The sequence below is a fragment of the Hordeum vulgare genome, chromosome 2H, assembly GCF_904849725.1.
Source record: "Hordeum vulgare subsp. vulgare chromosome 2H, MorexV3_pseudomolecules_assembly, whole genome shotgun sequence".
Taxonomy (NCBI): domain Eukaryota; kingdom Viridiplantae; phylum Streptophyta; class Magnoliopsida; order Poales; family Poaceae; genus Hordeum; species Hordeum vulgare.
In genome coordinates this window covers 223,821,032-223,841,095 of record NC_058519.1, presented here as the reverse complement: position 1 = coordinate 223,841,095, position 20,064 = coordinate 223,821,032, and the positions used below count along the sequence as shown (strand labels likewise).

At 45.7% G+C, this 20,064-nt stretch overlaps 1 protein-coding gene across 1 annotated transcript; it reads right to left on the bottom strand.

The window, feature by feature from the left end:
* Positions 1–362: 362 nt before the first annotated feature.
* Positions 363–19,807, bottom strand: LOC123425931 (probable potassium transporter 14). Its single transcript, XM_045109696.1, has 10 exons — positions 19,358–19,807; positions 13,629–13,857; positions 13,279–13,527; positions 13,081–13,131; positions 12,720–12,980; positions 3,839–3,891; positions 3,643–3,757; positions 3,209–3,463; positions 1,827–2,349; positions 363–1,089 (listed from the first exon to the last, which is right to left on the bottom strand). The coding sequence occupies exons 1-10, from the start codon at positions 19,652–19,654 to the stop codon at positions 561–563; spliced, it is 2,562 nt and encodes an 853-aa protein (XP_044965631.1). The 5' UTR covers positions 19,655–19,807; the 3' UTR covers positions 363–560.
* Positions 19,808–20,064: the final 257 nt, after the last annotated feature.

Sequence of the window (20,064 nt, the reverse complement as noted above, 5' to 3'; positions counted from 1 at the left end):
TTGACCCTGCACAGAATCACACGTACGGACACGCGAAAACTGACAACCGCAGCAGGTGAGACCGTATCGTACTATCATGCATCATGCTCTCTCTTAGTAGTAGGCACCAGCGAGAGCATAATTTAAGCATTTGATTTATACGCGTACTTGGAACATGGACCTTGTCCAGTTTGCAGCATTCCTCTTAGTAGGTGAGATGCTCGTCTAGTTTTGTCAGTAGTGCAGGTGTATAATTGGATACATCATAGTTCATTCCTCCACACGCACCCGCACGCACGCACGCACAGGCAATTAAAACCATCAGTGCAGCAGTCCATGGTTTATCTTCCTACCAAAGAAGGGAACATAAGCTGACAAAAATGTTGAAACGGAGATTTCATGTTTTCATTAAACGGGTCAGTCTCCGACAGCCTTCCAGTAAACAGTACCTTTGTTAATGCCCGCTAAATAGTGAATCTATAGCATGAAAGTAGCTCCAGTAAACAGTGCCATTCGCCCCTCTTATCTACCACGAGTTAGCACCCTGGCCATCGGAGAGAAAAATTGGGGTAAAAACAACCCTACACCATGTATTGCATTGCGACCTGCATCAGCCTTGTGTGCGGTATGCTCAACGTTGCTATGCCTCTCCGGCAGTTCTTCCTCAGAAACGCGTAGAAATAGTTGATCACTAGCTTCTTGGCAAAAAATGACTCCTTCCGAGCTCGGATGTCGCCATGTCCAAGAAGGTAAACGACGCCACACTCCTTGGCCTTGTGGATGAAAGACAGCTCATTGTCCAGGCTTCGCCTTCCATCCATTGTCCCGTCCAGAGATCCATCAAATGATGTGCTTGATCCCAAGTTCGGATTTGAAACACCAGCAGACTCCGCAAGGAGTGGAACACCAAGAGAGTAGATGCTACCATTTGGACCAACAAGAACTCTTGATGAGGTTGACCCAACCTCCTCTTCGGAGTCCGTGTTACCATTCTCATCACTCTCCAGGGAGCGCTCCTGAGCTTCTCGCCGTATAAATTTCTCTAGACTTTCTATCAGAAGCTGTTCAAATGTTTGGGGGTTCTCCTTGCGTACATCTTTGTACCCATACCTGCAGACATGTATGATTAGCACAGGTAGCAAATAAACTCTCCTCGCCATAAAGCTATCCTATAAATATGACACAGCTTTGCTATTATGGCCATATCAAACTATGCATAGGCTAAGAAAATACCAAGGGCCAACCTGACACATTTCAAGCCAGTGTATATCGCATAAACTCTTCTGAGGAATAAAAAATGAAGTTCCAAAACAACGGAATAGATCACTAAGTAAAAAGTGCTCTGCACAAGAACCAAGAATCCCCTGATATGATCAGTTGAGAGAGAAAAAAACATTTTGACTGGCTACAGTGTGAAATATGAATGACAGCATTAGGGGATACTAAACTATAGTATTCCCAGAAGAACCTGCCGATGTCCCTCCGTCTGGAATTAGTTGACGCTCAAGCGGATGCACTCCTTCCGTTCCTAAATATAAGTCCTTTTAGAGATTTCAAAGCGGACTACATACGAATGTATATAGACTTGTTTTAGAGTGTAGATTCACTCATTTAGCATGTTCTAGATACATCCGTTTGAGCGTCAACTAAATCTGGACGGAGGGAGTATATTTCATATGCAAAGCAGGCATTACATGAAAAACAGATTGTTGTGACAGTAAGGATACCAAACATAAATAGATATGTTCCATTATTATACCTTAAAGGTTTCAAGCCAGTGCAGTCAGTATAACATAATTATGAGTTGGAAGGTTTCAAGCCAAGCAGAACTTTTTCTATGTCCATACCTAGCAATGCAGCGAAACATATGGTAGTTCTTTGGGCAGACCCGGCGAAAGAGAAACCTTTCATTCTGAGGAACGACAGGAACAGGAACCCACTTGATGCAGACAAAAATGATCATCGAATGAATGGCTGGCATTGTGGTTAGGAAGTGACCAAAGATTGCAGGAACCCCCCTCACCAGTTCATTATAAAGCAATCCAATTCCAGGCGCTCTGACTGTACCGAGATTGCAGCCTAGATCCATCATTAAATCCATCGAAAGTTTTTGCTTAACCTCAGTTTCGTACTTCAACTTGGTCCCATAGTTCCATATGTACATTACCAGATACAGTACAGCCGCAAATACCAAAAGAACCCAACTGCCATCTGCTACACTGCCCAATACAGAAGAAAAGAAAAATAGCTCCAGGCCCAGGAAGAGGGTGAGAAAGCATAGAACGACAATGATGTTGACCTGCCATATCAGAAGCATTATGATGGTCACCAATATAGTAGTCATCATCATGACCCCAAGTTCAGCTATACCTGTAATAAATATTGGGCATTAGAAAGATTATGTGGCCGTAGTGGTGACAATTAGAGTGAAAGAAAGGAATCGTATATAACAAATCAATGCTTGAATGACGTAGGACATTGGTTTTTATTCAGAACCTAAGTCATAAATGTTATGTTTTTTGGCCAATCCACAATGCTTAATATAGTACCATACTAAAGCATTACCAAGTCCATCAAGTAAACCTAGTACAGAGAAATATTGAACTGACAACAGTTCTAAACAACCATTTATACGTACATGATAGGCACAAATTGAACAGATCCAGTTCTAGTAATTTCAACGCTATGCATCTCATGAGAAACACTGTAAAGCCAGCATAAAAACATAGTTGAGCCCCTACCTATGCAATGAGGTAATGTACATGAGTACATCTCAGAACTTCCAATGAGAAACTGCTGGTTGATAATGTTTTAATTCACCAAACAAGTCAAAACTCCTCATAAAATAAAATGCCAAGCAATATTTCTTGCGGTCAAATAATAGTGCTATTGAACAATAGTTACATCTATCATTTTGTGCATCTCATTTGGCTGCCTATGAAGTTCTTATGAAATGCCTTTGACTTAATTTTCAAATGCTTAGAACTCTCTTCCTTTCCTCGTATCCTACATAGCCTATTAAATTTACACTTCAGCCGAATATAATCTTAGTAAGGGACATGAAGTTATGTCTTATTTTGGTATAAAAAATTAAATGGAACATCATTTATAAAGGAAGCGAAACTATAGCACACAAAAATAATCAGAGGAACTAGCGCACCAAGGAATGAACCAGCAGATAATATTCTATGTGAATAAACAGAGTGGCCCTTATTCTAAACCTACGCACCATATGCATTGCCAATCTCATTAATGCTCCCAAATGTCGTAACAAACGCAAGACAGGAAACCAGCAAAAACCAGTTCATCACTGGGATGTATATTTGACCCATGAACTTTCTTGAAGTGTGAATAATCTTGAGGCGGGGAAAACAGCCAAGAGCTGTGGCCTGCTTAATGATTGAGAAAATAGCAGTTGTCATAGTACGACTAGCAATTAGTGCCGCCAGAGTAGCTATGAACACCACTGGCCAAAACACCTGACCTGAAATATGGAACGAAACAGTTATCAAGAAGGGACAAGTGGTAAACCGAAGCTTAATTTTTAAAATAAAAAGGAGCTTACTTTTACTAAAATATAATAATTTCATAATGCATGAAACATTACATGGCAATAAACATATCAGATTTGAAATGGGCTTCAAAGAAACCAGTTTGTCTTACTCGGGATAGATAAAAAGAAGACCTGCTCATTTTCAGTCAAGTTTTCCATAAGAAATGCAGCTTGCCCTAGGTAACCCAGTAGAAGGCATGGAAGAACAAGACACACAAAGGTAAGCTGCAACATATGAGCAATAGTAAGTTATCAACTATGTACTGGAAGTGTAGCATGGAGCCCTCAGACAGTAGAAAACACTACCTGGACAGATCTAACAGAGAAGTAGCATAGATCAGCAAACATTGCCTCAGATCCTGCAAAAGAAACTTGTAAATATCTTCATAACCCAAGTGTTCACGTATTCTATATCCATGATTTTATTTTAATACAGAAAGCGGAAACCATTATAAAGTGTGGACACACCAAGATATGGATGTACATTTCCCCCGTTCTTTTGTTTCTATTTTTCCTACTTCACATAGTACAGAAAGCTTTCTCCATCTATGCACAAACTACAATAATTTACTTCCAAACTGAGGTCAGTAAAGGTAGAATGACATACATTTTGTATTGCAAAGATACGTGAAGGTAGAATGACAAGAAGTGTGAGCCAGTTGTCCCCCCCCCCACAGCCCCCGCGTCGCAGGGGTGACTCGGGTGGAAAAACCCCCAATCTCACCTCCTTCCCCTCGCCATCTCCGTCGGATGCCGGCGGGCGAAGCCCTCGTCGGTGGACGGCGGAGGCGGGGCCCTCATTCGTGTGCTCGCGCGGTGCTGTTGGGAGCGTTGGAGCGGTGGGAGCGTGCGGTGACGCGGCGGACGGCTGCCTGCTCGCAGGGGAGGTCGAGATGGCGTGGACCGCGCGTACTGTGGCGCTGCTATGGCGGCCGCCGGCCGCTGATGCATGCAGCAGAGTTGAGGACGTCCAGATCTGGGCCGCGCAGGGCCGCCATGGCCCGCGACAATCACTTTTCCCCTGTTGAGTTATATTGATGATGGCCTTTGGCCTTTTGTATTCTTGCCTTGTGGCATCCTCATGTACATCATATATATGGTGGATCTGGCCTCCTAGTAATACGAGTTGCTATTCCTAACATGGTATTAGAGCTCTAGGTTTTTTTTTCGCACGTTGCAACTCGTGCTTCTTTCGGTCTCATCTCCAGTCATTCCACCTCTTCAGTCCTTTCCTTTCCATTATACTCGTCGTTCACGTGTTCTGGACAAGTCTACCGATGCGCCCTCTACTTCTGGTGTGTCGTCTTCCTCCTCTCAGCCGACTTATGGTCTTCGCTCTCGGCCTTGTCCGCCCCCTGACCGATATTCTCCTTCTTGCTACGGTCTTTAGACCGTTCTTGAACCGACTTCTTATCGAGATGCTATTGTTCATCCTGAATGGCAGTTTGCGATGGCAGAGGAGATTGCTTCCCTTGAGCGCAATGGCCCGTGGGACCTGGTTTCTCTTCCTCCCCATGTTCGTCCCATCACTTGTAAGTGGGTCTATAAGATTAAGACTCACTCTGATGGTTCTCTTGAGCGTTATAAAGCTCGTCTTGTGGCTCGTGGTTTTCAGCAGGAGCATGGTCATGATTACGGTGAGACTTTTGCTCCTATGGCCCATATGACCACTGTCCGCACACTTCTCGTTGTGGCCTTTGTTCGCCATTGGCCCGTGTCTCAGCTCGATGTTAAGAATGTCTTTCTTAATAGTAAGTTGCATGAGGAAGTTTATATGCAGCCACCACCTGGGCATCCAGTTCTCGAGGGCATGGTTTGTCGTCTTCGTCGCTCTCTATACGGCCTTAAGCAAGCCCCCCGCGCTTGGTTTGAGTGTTTTGCCTTTGTGGTCACTGCAACTGGTTTTTCGCCCAGTGCTCATGATCCAGCGTTGTTTGTCCACCTTTCTGCTCATGGTCGCACTCTTCTTCTTTTGTATGTTGATGACATGATCATCGCTGGCAACGATTCAGAGTATATTGCATTTGTCAAGGCCGGTCTCAGTGAGCAATTTCTTATGTCTGATCTTGGTCCCCTTCTTTACATTCTTGGGATTGAGGTTTCCTCCACCTCTTATGGCTTTTCTATTTCCCAAGAAAAGTATATTCAAGATCTTCTTGCTCGTGCGGCTCTTCCTGATGAGCTCACTGCTGAGACTCCTATGGAGCTCAATGCTAACCTTCATGCTTCTGATGGTGAGCTCTTGCCTGATCCGACGCGTTATCGTCATCTTGTTGGGAGTCTTGTCTACCTTGATGTCACTCGTCCAGATATCTCCTATCCTGTCCATATTCTAAGTCAGTTTGTTTCCACTCCCACTTCAGTTCACTATAGTCACCTTCTTCGTGTTCTACGATATCTTCGTGGCACGATCTCTCGTCGTCTTTTTTTCCTCATTCTAGCTCGTTACAACTCCAGGCCTATTCGGATGCTACGTGGGCTAGTGATCCTTCGGATAGCCGTTCACTTTCTGCTTACTGTGTTTTTCTTGGTGGTTCATCATTGCCTGGAAGACGAAGAAACAGAGTGCAGTTTCTCGTTTGAGTCCAGAGGCTGAGTTGAGAGCTATGGCTCTTCTGACGGCAGAGGTGACTTGGTTACGATGGCTACTGGAGAATTTTGATGTTTCTGTTACTACACCTACCACCCTCTTGTCCGACAGTATAGGTCCTATCAGCATTGCAAGGGACCCTATGAAGCATGAGCTTACCAAACATATTGGTGTTGATGTAAATATTATGTGCTCGCTGCTGTGCAGGATCATATTGTTGCTCTTCAGTATGTACATACTTCCGAGTTACAGCTAGCGGACTTCTTCACGAAGGCACGGACTAAAGGGCAACATAGATTTCACCTTTCCAAACTCAGTGTTGTAGATCCACCATGAGTTTGATGGGGAGGGGGGTGTTAGAGTTATATTGATGATGGCCTTTGGCCTTTTGTATTCTTGCCTTTTGGCATCCTCGTGTACATCATATACATGATGGCTTTGACCTCCTAGTAATACAAGTTGCTATACGTAACAGCCCTCACCCACCCTTCTACCTCCTCCCACCCTCCCGGACGCCGCTAGTTGCCGCAGGATTGGTAAGCAGGCGTGTGACGACCCTGAAGGTTGCTATGTTGTGCCCGGCGGATCCTGGCTGCGAACTGGCATGGTGGTGGTGCGGTGCAGGTGGCTGCTATCGCCTGCTAGACGTGATTCCGGCGGTGACCTGCCTGCTGGTGTTGCGCTGGCCCGTGCCCACTCCTACGACGACAACGTTCCCAGGCTTCCCCTTATGTGTATTAGTCTTCTCCGACGGTTCTTCGCCATGTCCAAGACAACGTTCCCAGGCTTCCTCCTATGTGTATCAGTCTTCTCCGACGATTCTTCGCCATCTCCGATCTGCCACTGGATCTGAGGTCTTTGCTCATGGGTCAGGGCGAAATCCCCGTGCCGCAACGGCCTGCGCTATCAACGGCGACGCCCGAGGTTGTCGACACCTACTTGGAGGCGTTGGCATGACCCTGATCGAACCTCCTTTGCGAGCACCGGAAGAAATCCTAGGTCCGACCTCCCGGACCGGGTAGTGGCGGCTACTCAGCACCATTTCCCTCTTGAAGGCGTTGTTTTGGCTGCAAGTGGAGTACTTGATGCAGCAGGTGGTGGATGGTGATGCTTCGCTCTCGCGTAGGCTGCTATGCAGGGAGCAGGTCGCACGTATGCCAGCACCGGCCCTCCCCCAACAAATGCTACACCAGTTCCAATCGGGCCCTGCCTTTCACTCACCGACTCTCTAGGCACATGTGTGCGAGGTAGGTCAGCCTGGGCAGTCCTGGAGCTGCAATCGTCCTAGGGGCGTAGACAAGCCCAAGGCACCCAGGGCCATGGCCTGGGTCGTGAAGCTAGATCACTGCGATGTGAACATTATTTAGCACTGTATCTGGCAATGGCGGTGACGCAGCCCTGTTGCTCCGAATCTCGGTGCCTCGCCATTTGTGGCTGGAGGCAAGGCTGAGCGAGGCCTGATGTCTTTGCGTGTCTATAGTTGAGGGCACCTCCTTACCTAGTTGTAGTCACTTGGTGAGGACGGTGTGCGTGTGCGTGTGTGTCCCTCCTTTCTGGAGGTTGTACCCCCAATGTCTTGATGTTCAATGGAATGAAACACAAATTCTTTTGCGTTTTCTCGAAAAAAGAATGACAAAAAGTGTCCATAAAAGAGCCCACACTGTTTGTAGGATCACTGCACCATACCAATAGAGAAGATTCTGATGTTCTAGGTGATGGTTATCTCCGGCACTATCCTCTTAAAGAATTTGACACTCACCTCTCTTTTACTTTACTAACGCAGGAACCATAGTAGCAATTACTTAATAACTGGCATAAAATCCAATATACTTGACTGCCATTTGCTTGTCCTGATGTTCGACCTCTCATCTTAAGTTGAAGTAGATTTAACTATTAACTAAGGAGCCTGTGATTATACTGGATGTTGTCTCTAAATATAAGAGGGGGGAAACCATTTCAAACTTTTCTAGGATCTCTGGGAGGGCCTGAGGTTTCAGAATGCGTCATATTGGGTAACTGATGCAAATAGTTTTAGTGTGAGGGCCTGAGGTTTCAGAATGCGTCATATTGGGTAACTGATGCAAATAGTTTTAGTGTCTTGGTAAAAGAGAAGGGTATGTTGAATGAAGAATATATCTCGAAACAATAATTTTAGCAATAATGTGTTAAATCTGTTAGCAATAAAATGAGTAAGTTTTCTCTTTTCCATGATGTCGAATACACCAAAGTAGTCAGACCCTTCCCCGGACCCTGCGCAAGCGGGAGCTACATGCACCGGGCTGCCCTTTTTCATGATGTCAAATTTAGATGTGTTAGGAAGTATTAGTATTAGTCTAGGAGTCCTTATTAGCCTATTAGTATTAGTCTACGAGTCCTTATTAGGCTATGTTTACTTTCCTTGCACCTCAAGTCATGTGTAATATATATATGCCCCTTGGGCCTTTAATACAGATAAGTTGCTTTCCTAACATGGTATCAAAGCCTAGGTTTAGGTCTCCGGACGCTGCAACTCGTCCTGCCCAGCCGTGATCGCCCGCACGGATCAAAGCCCTGCCTCGGCCTGGTTGGCTACTGCGCTGCGTTCACACCCGTGCGCCGAATCGGGTTACCTCGTCCAGCTCCAAATCGAGGTTGCCTCGACCAGCTCAAGGCCGATGCCACCTCCACCTCCCTGGCCAGGATGTATGAGCTGCTCCACCCGTGTGTGCTCCACCTGGTTGGCTCCTGCTCTGTTCCCGCACTTCCACGTGTGTGCTGCTGCATTGATAGTTGATACAGCTCTGCATGGGCTCTTTACGCATTGTTTGCATGGCTCCGTGTTGACCCATGTGTTGCTTGCCTACATGCCTGCTGGATCTTTTCTGTAGCTACTACCGCTGCTCACATGCTGATCCTTGCAATGCATCTTCGTTTTATGTGCTTTCTAGCTTTCCAGTTTTCTTTGTTTTCCGCTGCGTCCACCAAATCCGTTGATATTTTGTGTTTTTCTCATGCCATGCAAGTCCAGCATACCTTAGTCCGTCAGCCTTTCTCCGGTCCTGATCCTTTCTATACAACTTTTGTGGCCTATTTGCCCTTATTGTTTTCTATAGGATTTTCTGGACTTCTTTTGCATTGTCAATCTATGTTCATCGTGCCTTAACCGCCGAGCTTCTTTTGCCGTCGGTTGTCGTGGACTATGATTTTCTGTAGAATGCTTTGTTCTCTTGATGTGTCATCTTCTTTTGACAACCCATCTTCTCTTGATACTTATGTTGTATCTTCAAATGATGCGGTGTCTTCCTCTGATGTGCCATCTCTTCGGTGTCTTCCTCTGATGTGCCATCTTCTTTTGACAACCCATCTTCTCTTGATACTTATCTTGTATCTTCAAGTGATGCGGTGTCTACCTCTGATGTGCCATCTCTTCGTTATCTCCTTCGGCGACTCGACAAGTTTTGAAGACTCTACATGTTACGACGACACTCTCGAGACGTGGATTTGGATTATCAAAAAATTTTAGTATAGTATTACACTTCTTCAAATGCAATGCTATTGCATACGCTTTGCATTTGAGGGGGGTGTTAGGAAGTATTGGTATTAGTCTAGGAGTCCTTATTAGTCTATTAATATTAGTCTAGGAATCCTTATTAGTCTATGTTTACTTTCCTTGCACCTCAAGTCATGTGTAATATATATATGCCCCTTGGGCCTTTAATACAGATAAGTTGCTTTCCTAACAAGATGTGCATGATGTTTTTCCTTTCGATAGAGGTTCCACTATCTGAAAACATCAAAGCAATGTGCTCGCATCACCAACCTCAAGGACGGCGACGCTAACAACACTTTCTTCCACCGGCAGAAAAATCGTGTGTTCAGCCTCAGAGCGGATGGACATGTACTCACTGAGCATGAGGAGATGGCGGAAGCGGCATTCCCGCACTTTGACGCGCTTCTTGGCACCGCTGTCGAGCAGGACCACACCTGGCTGACCTGACACCCCCTTCAGCACGGACGAGATTTGGGACACAATTAAGCGCCTGCCCGCATGAAAGGCGCTCAGACCGGACAGGTTCACTGCCGGATTCCTGCGCACCTGCTGGCATACGGTCAGGCAGGATTTTGTGGATATCTTCCAGCAGTTGTTTGAGATGCGCCCGCAGTTTCTGCAATTTCAACCAGGCCCTCCTCACCCTGCTGCCCAAACGCGCTGATGCCTGCCAGCTTAACGACTACCGCCTGATAAGCTTGATCCGTCTCATGGCCGAGATCTTCGCTAAAGTCCTAGTACCGCTGCGCCTCGCCCCCAAGCTCAACAGCCTTGTCAACCGTAACCAGAACGTGTTCATCACAGGGCGAAGCCTCCACGACAACTTCGTCCTCGTCAAGCAATCACTTAAGCTGCTCCACCAACTTGGGGCCCGGGGATTATGCTCAAGGTCGATCTAGGACACGCCTTCAACTCCATATATTGGCCATTCTTGTTTGAGGTTTTGCGCCAATATGGTTTCGGCGCCGATCCTCCGGCCAACGCCGCAGCCCTGCTAAACGAAGAGTCTGGCCCGCCAATTTGGCACCGTCGTGGGCTTCACCAAAGCAACCCCTTGTCCCCGCAGCTCTTCATTCTCGCCGTCGACACCCTCGGACAGCTTGTGCAACATGCCCATGACCTCGAAACCTTGCAGCGGCTACACCCATGGTGTGAGATCCCGGCTATATCGATGATGTGATGCTGTGCTGCCACCCCACGCAGGACGGTGTCGCGACAGTCAAAAAAATTCTGAGCCTGTTTTGAGAGGCCTTTGGCCTCCGGTTCAACTTCACAAAAAGCTCAGCCACTCTTCTGCACGGCGACCACGAGGTAACCACACCGATGATCGCCCAGCTGGAGCTCCCAATCACCTACCTTGGCATCCCCTTGACGGCGCGCCACCCCACGCGCCACCCCACTGCCGCCCAGCTGCAGCCCCTCATCGACGGGGTGGCTGGCCGACTCCTAGCGTGGAAGGCCTCGCTGATGAACAAAACCGGACACCTAGGCCTGGTCAAGTCCGTCCTTAGCGCAATCCCTGTTCACCAGCTTCTGGCGTTTGCACCCCCAAAGAAAACCCTCAGACAGCTCGAGAAGATTCAGCGAGGGTTTCTCTGGGCTGGACGCGCCGTCGCCAACGGAGGGCACTGTCACGTGAACTGACGCCATGTCTGACGCCCTCTTGCGCATGGTGGCCTGGGGGTACAAGATCTCGAACGCGCTGGGCTTGCACTTTAGTTACGCTGGCTTTGGTTCTCTCGCACAGACGCAGGGCGCGCACGGCAGGGGCTCGACCTACAGTTCTGGGCCGAGGAGCGTGCACTCTTCTTCGCATCCACAACCATGTCCACCAGCAACAGTGCCACCGCCTTATTTTGGGAGGATCGATGGCTCAACGGACGGTCTATCAGCAAGATCATGCCCCTGCTCCACCAATGCATCCACATGAGGCGCCGCAAGATCAGAACGGTGGCCAACGGGCTCCAAGGCAATACCTGGGCGCAAGACATACACGGGGTCCTTGGCATACATGAGATCGGCCAATACTTGCAGCTATGACAGGCTGTGCAGCACACCATCCTCTCCGACGAACCTGATGGCTGTTCGTGAAGTGGTCTGTCAATGGCACCTACTCTGCGCAGTCCTGCTATTTGGCCACCTTCCACGGTTCCACGCTGTGCTACTACTGGAAAGTCGTCTAGAAAAGCTGGGCGCCGCCGCGGGTGAAGTTCTTCCACTGGTTGGCCAACCAGGATCGATGCTGGACCGCTGATATGCTCACCGTGGACTGCAGCACCATCCCCGCTGCCTCCTATGCGACCAAACCCAGGAAACTATTCGGCATCTACTGCTGGACTGCTCCTTCGCCCGCCAAACCTGGCATGAAATCCTAGCTTGGCTAAGAATACCGATCCGGGCTGCAGACCATGAAGCCACGCTGATGGATTGGTGGCTGCGCGCAGAACAGGACACGCCGCCGCTGCAACGCAAGGCTCTAGCATCTATCCCTGCTCATGCCTTGGATGGTCTGGAAACACCAGAACGAGTGCGTCCTCGAGAATGCCAGAGACCTTCAATCGCTACACTAGTTGGCAGGATCAAAGATGAGGCCTCCTCCTGGGCAAAGGCTGGTGCTCCAGGACTCAGGGTCGTTCTGCCCTCAACCTGGGATGTTCACTGCTTTTCTTTCATTTTTTGTACACCGCACCTCTCCAGAGGATTGAGGATTGTAACTGAACTTCTACCAAGAGAAAAAAAACATCAAAGGGAGTTTCTTCAAATTCTTGTGCTTGCGACACGTTCAATTTGGTCATGGGCTCATGGCGTGCATTGCACGTGACACAGTTACTAGTAAGAACAAGCAAGAGGTCTAATTATGTTTAGTAACACCACAAATACAGTCAGCATACTTATGAGTTGCAGAATTCCTATAGAAGAAAAAACAAAAGGACACATGATAGACTGTAACTTATTTTATGTAACTCAAACAAAAAATGCACCTCAAGCAAAAACACCTTAGAGAACTTCAAACAAGTTTAAATGTTTAACCATAACTAATATTAATAATATGGTCAAAAAAAACATACCTGTTGCACATAAAAGGCAGCCCCCAAGAGACATCCAAGCTTGAGTTGGGTTTTTTTCAAAATAGTAGTAGATATATATGGGATTGAACGCCCGTAATACTTCTGTACCATATTTTATAATGTTATAAATTCCTATCCCAGAAAGGCAGCAAAACCATATGAACAAGGCAGGTCCAACAGCAAGCCCAACTTTGCTTGTTCCAAACCTTTGCAGACTGAATAGAACAATGAGAAATGCAACACTTATCATGACCACTTCACCTGCCAAATAAAATACAATAGAAGGTGAGCATCCTGCGCTTTTAAGCAGTACCACAATTTTCTATTTAACCAATTTATTTAGCAAGATATTCAAGGTCACCTTCATTAACACTAGATATTCCAACCTTCAAGCCATTAACAGCAGACATCACTGCAGATTTTACCGACAGAAAAGAAGGAATTAATACTGTGATAAGATGACAACGATAACACAATACTACTGCTGAAAGCAAATATGCAACATCATCAGACTAGGTGAAGAGAAATAAGACGAACAATGGATCAGAAACATATGAACCTGACATCGCTGGTGTAACAACACCATCCGCTATCACCATAGAAGTACCAAAAAGAACAAGCATCAAAAGTAGCTTCTTTAGCATAGATGAAGTCTCGAGGCGCTCCTTGATCCTCAGAGACCTCTCGAGTTCGACCGATGGTACCTTGAGTTGGAAACTTGATATGCGGGTGTCAGAGGGCAGTTGGTTAGGGAGCAGACTAGCCTTTGCATTCCTGCATATTAGAGAGTATAAAGCAAATATCCCTCCTGCCAAATATACAGAACAATCATTATTAAACATAAAGCTCAAATAAAAATACTATTCTCTAATCTAGTTCCAGTTGTGTGGTATTAATATAGTGATATACCTTCTCCATCATCGTTTCCCCATAAAACAATCAGAGTATACTTCAGCAATGGAATTAGAATCAGGGTGTATATTACAAGTGAGAGTGCTCCAAGCACATCCTCCTTCGAAGTATTGGGGTATTTGTTGAACATTATATCGAAAGTGTACAATGGGCTGGTGCCAACATCCCCAAAGACAACGCCTAACGTCTGAAGGGCCAAAACAATACTCCTTCCCACGGTAAATTCCTTAAAGGAAATGAAGAATTGAGATATCAGCAAAGTCAAGGGCTCAACAATCAACATACTCATGCACATATGATAACAACATCTTGTGCAGAGATGACGTATGCATGGCGGATATAGCAGCTGGAATAGCAATGTATGATCCATGAAAGTTGCTTCTTAAATTTACCATGACACGGCAACTTCCAATAATTATTTAGGAAAATTTAACAAAGACTAGAAAAAATTGCTTAGATCCCATCACAAAAGGTGGGCCTTTGCACACTGACTGCTCTGCAAAAACATGATCTTAAATAGAATTTTTACTGCGATGTTAATATTTGTTTTTATAAACATGGTCAAGCATAGAAAAGTTTGACTTCTGCAAAAAAAATATACGCCTTATGTTTTGGAACGGAAGGAGTATTTTACTTCTTAAAGGTATAATATTATGACAGAAATCTACTTGTACCAATTTCATATGGCCGGTCTAGAAATTTACAAAGAGGTTGTGGGTAACAGAAAAATTGTTCAACTACATGGGTTCTAGGATGTGTATTAGAGTCTACAAAAAAAAAAAGGCAGCCCGGTGCATGTAGCTCCCGCTCAAGGCCGGTCCTAAGATTTTGGGGGCCCGGGGCGGAACTAAAATCAGGAGCCTCTCAATACTAGTAGGGGCACATGATTTACATGCATAGGATTATATGGTAAACTCATGAGTAAATTTCTAAAATATTATAATTTTCTTTTTTATTTTGAAATGATGGATTCTAGAGTGCATAAAAAGATTGTACTCTCTCCATTGATAAAATTTGGGGCCTCTCAATACTAGTAGGGGTATATGATAGAATGCACGAAAAGATTATATCACAAATTCGTATGTAAAAGGATTAATCATATTCTCATATATGTTTAATCTTATCAATGGTCAAAATAAAAAAGCATATATGAGATGTATAACATAAAAAGTATATCATTAAAAACTTCTTTCACATACGAATTTGACGATATACTTTGTGTAACATGCATGTCATATATTATTGCTCTAAACAATGGTCAAAGATAACATCAAAAGCATATTAGGACCTATATATTTGGATGGAGGGAGTAGCAAAAATCTTGCAAAAATTCCTGGCAATAGTTCAATCAAATCTAACAGGACTTCAGCTTTAAAAATCTACATGTACTAAACTAAAAGCTAATTAGTTACTTCATCATTGGTTCAATTAATGATTTCTAGCATAAACGTTGAAGTTGTGAGTATGGCGACCAACCTTTATATTCGGGAGTGGTTGAATTTCCAAATAGTCCTATACCTCGGATAGGCATCAGTCCGTCGGTGATCGGGCGTTCATCGATGAACTGATGTGGATTGGACTGGCGGCTAGCGGGAGGTGCTCGTTGATGTGGTTTGCCCAGCACAAGGGTGCAACCAGCGCTTGGAGACCGGAGTTCTAGGCGTCAGGGTGTGGCAACTACCGGCTCGTGATTCCTGATCCGAGCGACGACGCTAGTACAATTAGGGATCTTAGCCATCGGCGCAAGGAAAAGAAGGCAGGGCAACGTCATGGGGCCGTGGGCAATCTGCATGCCCTTCTTTTCCTTTTGAATGCGCAGCATGCCTTAGTCTACCTGGACATGCTCACTATTTTCAGAACATGGACTCTCTTTTTTTTAGACACAACTTGGACGTCGACTAGCTGGACCATGGGCTACTGGGTACCTAAGGAGGGGCCCCTTCATCTCAGGGGCCCGAGGCGGCCACCCCCCCCCCCCCTCGGGGTCGACCCTGCTCCCGCTTGTGCAAGGTCCAGGGAATGGTCCACCCACTTTGGGTCTTCTGTACGCAACCTTTCCCTACATTTCTGCAAGAGTCTATTTCAAGGACTCGAACCCATGACTTCATGGTTGTCACAAGGCAACAGCTTTACCGCTGTGCTAAGGCTCCCCTTCCACGGTTTATCTACAAAGTAACCAAAAAATTATCTCTACTATTAAAGGGGAGTTGGTAGGTCTGCCTCGCTTCTTACCTCGGTTTTTCATCCCCTCATCCCCATCCCCGCTTGGTTTTTTGCAGATTTTGTCGATAATCTCAACCGATGCCACACAAACAAAAAACCAACGTATATAGAGTTCAACAACAACAACAAAGCCTTTAGTCCCAAACAAGTTGGGTAGGCTAGAGCTGAAACCATAACATCTTGCAACCAACTCATGGTTCTGGCACATGGATAGCAAGCTTCCACACACCCCTGTCCATGGCTAGTTCTTTGGTGATACTTCACTCCTTCAGATCTCTTTTTACGGACTCCTCCCATGTCAAGTTTAGTCTACCCCGACCTCTCTTGATATCAGCAAGCTTTAGCAGTCCGCTATGCACTAGAGCTTCTGGAGGCCTGCGTTGAATATGCCCAAACCATCTCAGACGATGTTGGACAAGATTCTCTTCAATCGGTGCTACCCTAACTCTATCCTGTATAGCACCATTCCGGACCCTGCACTTCCTTGTGTGGCCACACATCCATCTCAACATGCGCATCTCTGCTACACCTAACTATTGAACATGTTGCCTTTTAGTCAGCCAACATTCAATGCCATACAACATTGCGGGTCGAGTCGTGGTCCTATAGAACCTACCTTTTAACTTTTGTGGCACTCTCTTGTCGCAAAGAACCCCAAAAGCTTGGCGCCACTTCATCCATCTGGCTTTAATTTAATGGTTCACATCTTCATCGATACCCCCATCCTTCTACAACATTGACCCCAAATATCAAAAGGTGTCCTTTTGAGGCACCACCTGCCCAGCCCATCAAGGCTAACCTCCTCCTCCTCATGCCTAGCAATACTGAAACCGCACTTCTTGTACTCGGTTTTAGTTCTATTAAGCCTAAAACCTTTCGATTCCAAGGTTTGTCTCCATAGCTCTAACTTCCTATTAAACCCCATCTGACTATCATCAACTAGCACCACATCATCCGCAAAGAGCATACGCCATGGGATATCTCCTGGTATATGCCTTGTGACCTCATCCATCACCAAATCAAAAAGATAAGGGCTCAAAGTTGACCCCTGGTGGAGTCCTATTTTAATCGGAAAGTCATCAGTGTCGTCATCACTTGTTCGAACACTAGTCACAACATTATCGTACACGTCCTTGATGAGGGTAATGTACTTTGCTGGGACTTTGTGTTTCTCCCAAGCCCAGCACATGACATTCTGTGGTTGGGACTTTGTGTTTCTCCCAGGCCCACCACATGACACTCTGCGGTATCTTATCGTAGGCCTTCTCCAAGTCAATGAACACCATATGTAGATCCTTCTTTTGCTCCATGTATCTCTCCATGGTCATAACAAGAAAATGGCTTCCATGGTCGACCTCGCAGGCATGAAACCAAACTGAGTTTTGGTCACACTTGTCATTCTTCTTAAGCAGTGCTCAATAACTTGGCCAAATAATCTGAACCAAATTGATACTTTCCTTCCCTTGTCCTACTCATTTCTTTAAAACAAAAAACAGCATCCATTAATTTATGGAAAGTATCATCTAGTGTTGGACGGAAGGATCGCATTAATTATGGAGAGTATCATTCTTTTCTGGTTTTGACTATAGCATGCGTACTGCGGTTAAATACCTCAAGCAAGGATCGCCTTAATTTAGGAAAAGTACCATTTATGTGGGCTCCTCCTAAAATCTCTCGTTTCCTTTCCATCATCTTCACATTTTGTCGCACGATCTTACCCGACGATGTCAATGTGGGACATACCATAGAAAAAAAAACATGTCATCTCTGATGAGGCACTCTTAATTGGTGTTGAATCACTAAAATATGTTTGCTCCCGTTGCAACACACGGGCAATTAGCTAGCAGGAGCAAGAGGATAGTCCATAGATACACTTCTTAGCCTCTGGCCTGACTTCAGATAATTATGGCTTGCAAGTTTGAACTGCCGAGTACTTTATTGAAAACTTCTAACATCCAACACAGTTAAAACTTAGAGCAAATACTTGCAACAAGAGGAATACAGCAAGACCCGAATGAAGAACTTCATTAAACGGGGCTACCAAAGTAGCTGATGCAAAGAAACGAGGGTTTCGCTCGATATTCTAGCATGAATTGTAGCAGAGCAGTCAAATCAGAATTAGCTACTTTTCAGCTTTCCTAAAGAATATTTTTTTCATCAACCTATCATTTAGATATTAAAATTTGTGATTGTAGATGCATCTTGTGTCAAAGTTATTTATATTTTTTTGAAAAATTACATGATCTTTTGGATGTCCATTCAACCTGATTCCTCCTAAAGGGCATAGTGCATATAAGTCGTTCACAACTTGCCATTGCTCATTCCATCACCTCTCTGTTCTTAGGTAATCATAGTGCGCCTTAAAAAAATCATGAGGAATTTAGATTAGGTACCTCAGAAAAGGTAAATCGCAAATCATGCTTCCAAGAACCATAATAAAAAGAAGATAGGAAAAAGGAATTGCCCTCTCTCACTCACCACCAATACCTCTAAATAGACTACCACCCCTCAATGCACGATCTGCCACTTTTTCCAGCATTAATAGCCCCGAAATCCAAATTTGAGCCTGTCGTATGAGGCCAAATGAGTTAAAATAAAGCAATCTCTCTATTCCCCTCTCTGATCCTGCAGTTGTAGCAGCAACAGGCAACAAATAGAGGTGACACGTAGTTGAAGACTAGTCGTGACAAGTTGGCAAGTTGGTGGCATGGCGACACAACTCAATTTTAAAACTTACAACCTTGTTTGATGGATATCTTGAGGTGGAACTAACACTGGAAGTCTGAGCAAACCATCAAATATTTGTTTCAAATGCTTCAGCTTTTGCGAAACACTCATATAAAGCAAGATGAGTATTATAAGGACAATGAACATAACCTAACTTTTCTAAAACAAAATAAATCTTTCATGGAAACAAATTATGCAACCTAATTAGGCCTTCACAAAATTAAGAACAAACTCTAGCTTGCAGACCACAAGTACCAGCATAGATACTACAGAAGGCAACATCATCAAAATTACCGAAGGTTTACTAAACATTTGCACAATGCAGGTTCGTCTGAACAACGATGCAAACACACCTCGCCCGCATGAACAGACGTAAACCACCCAATAGAACCCACACTGCACAAGCAAGCCCGTCTAAAACTGCTACATGCACCGCAGGAACCAACCCAACGAACCTTAACAACCCACTCCAAGCAAAGCAAGCTCATAATCAAATGCACAAACACCTGGTGAGCAACCACACAATACATGGTCTTAACACTCCTAACCCAGTAAAGCTTATCAGCCCCATGCCACAAGCTCGTATAAACAATCGCGCTAAGTAGGAACGTCTAAGTTCTAACACGAGATATCGACCGATCAGAGAGATGGGGGCAAGAAGGCAATCCCACGAACAGCTTGCACGCAGCCTCACCTAGGCAATACCCCAACCACCTAGCGCGCAACGAAATTGAAGCCAATTTAATCAACGCAGTGGGGGCGGATGGGAGGCAGACCTGGTGGCGGTACAGACCGGGGACATCCAGAGCTTCGACGTCGAAGGAGTCGGCGCGCGGGCCGGTGCGCACGAGGCGCTGGCGCAGCAACGCATCCTCCTCATCCTCTTCAGCGTCCGAGTAGCCGCCTCCACCGCCACGGGAGCCCAGGGCGGCCGTGGGGGTGTCTGTCCCGCCGTCACCGTCGTCCGAGCTATCGATCTCATCATCTTCAGAAGCGCCGCCGGAGACCACCCACCGCATCTCCGCCGACTCCGTCTTCGGCAGCCTCCGGCCGCCGCTACTTCCCGTCTCCATTCGGATCGAGGCACACAGCTGAGAAGTGCTTGCGTGGGGTTCTAGAGGTTCGTGTGACACAGGCAGGCCGGCAGGGGTCTGAACTCCGAAGAGGGGAGAGGCGAGGCGAGGCGAGGCGAGGAGAGAAGAGACGGAACTGCAGTTGTAGGATATATACAGCTATGCTGCTGAATTTTGTCCTTTCTTTTTTTTTCTAAAGAAAAAGCCTACGGCGAGCTTTATTCATTTGAAAAAGGGTTGCTGCATCGTTTAGGCTGCTCATGGTCAATGGTGGAGGCAGAATTGAAGCAAGCCCCGAGCCTAAATTTTTTCCGCCATGATTGAAAAACTTAACGTCGACAAGCCTATAGCTACTACAAACGATACCCCATAAAAAATATGGCTCAACTACACAATTTTTTTGTAATTTA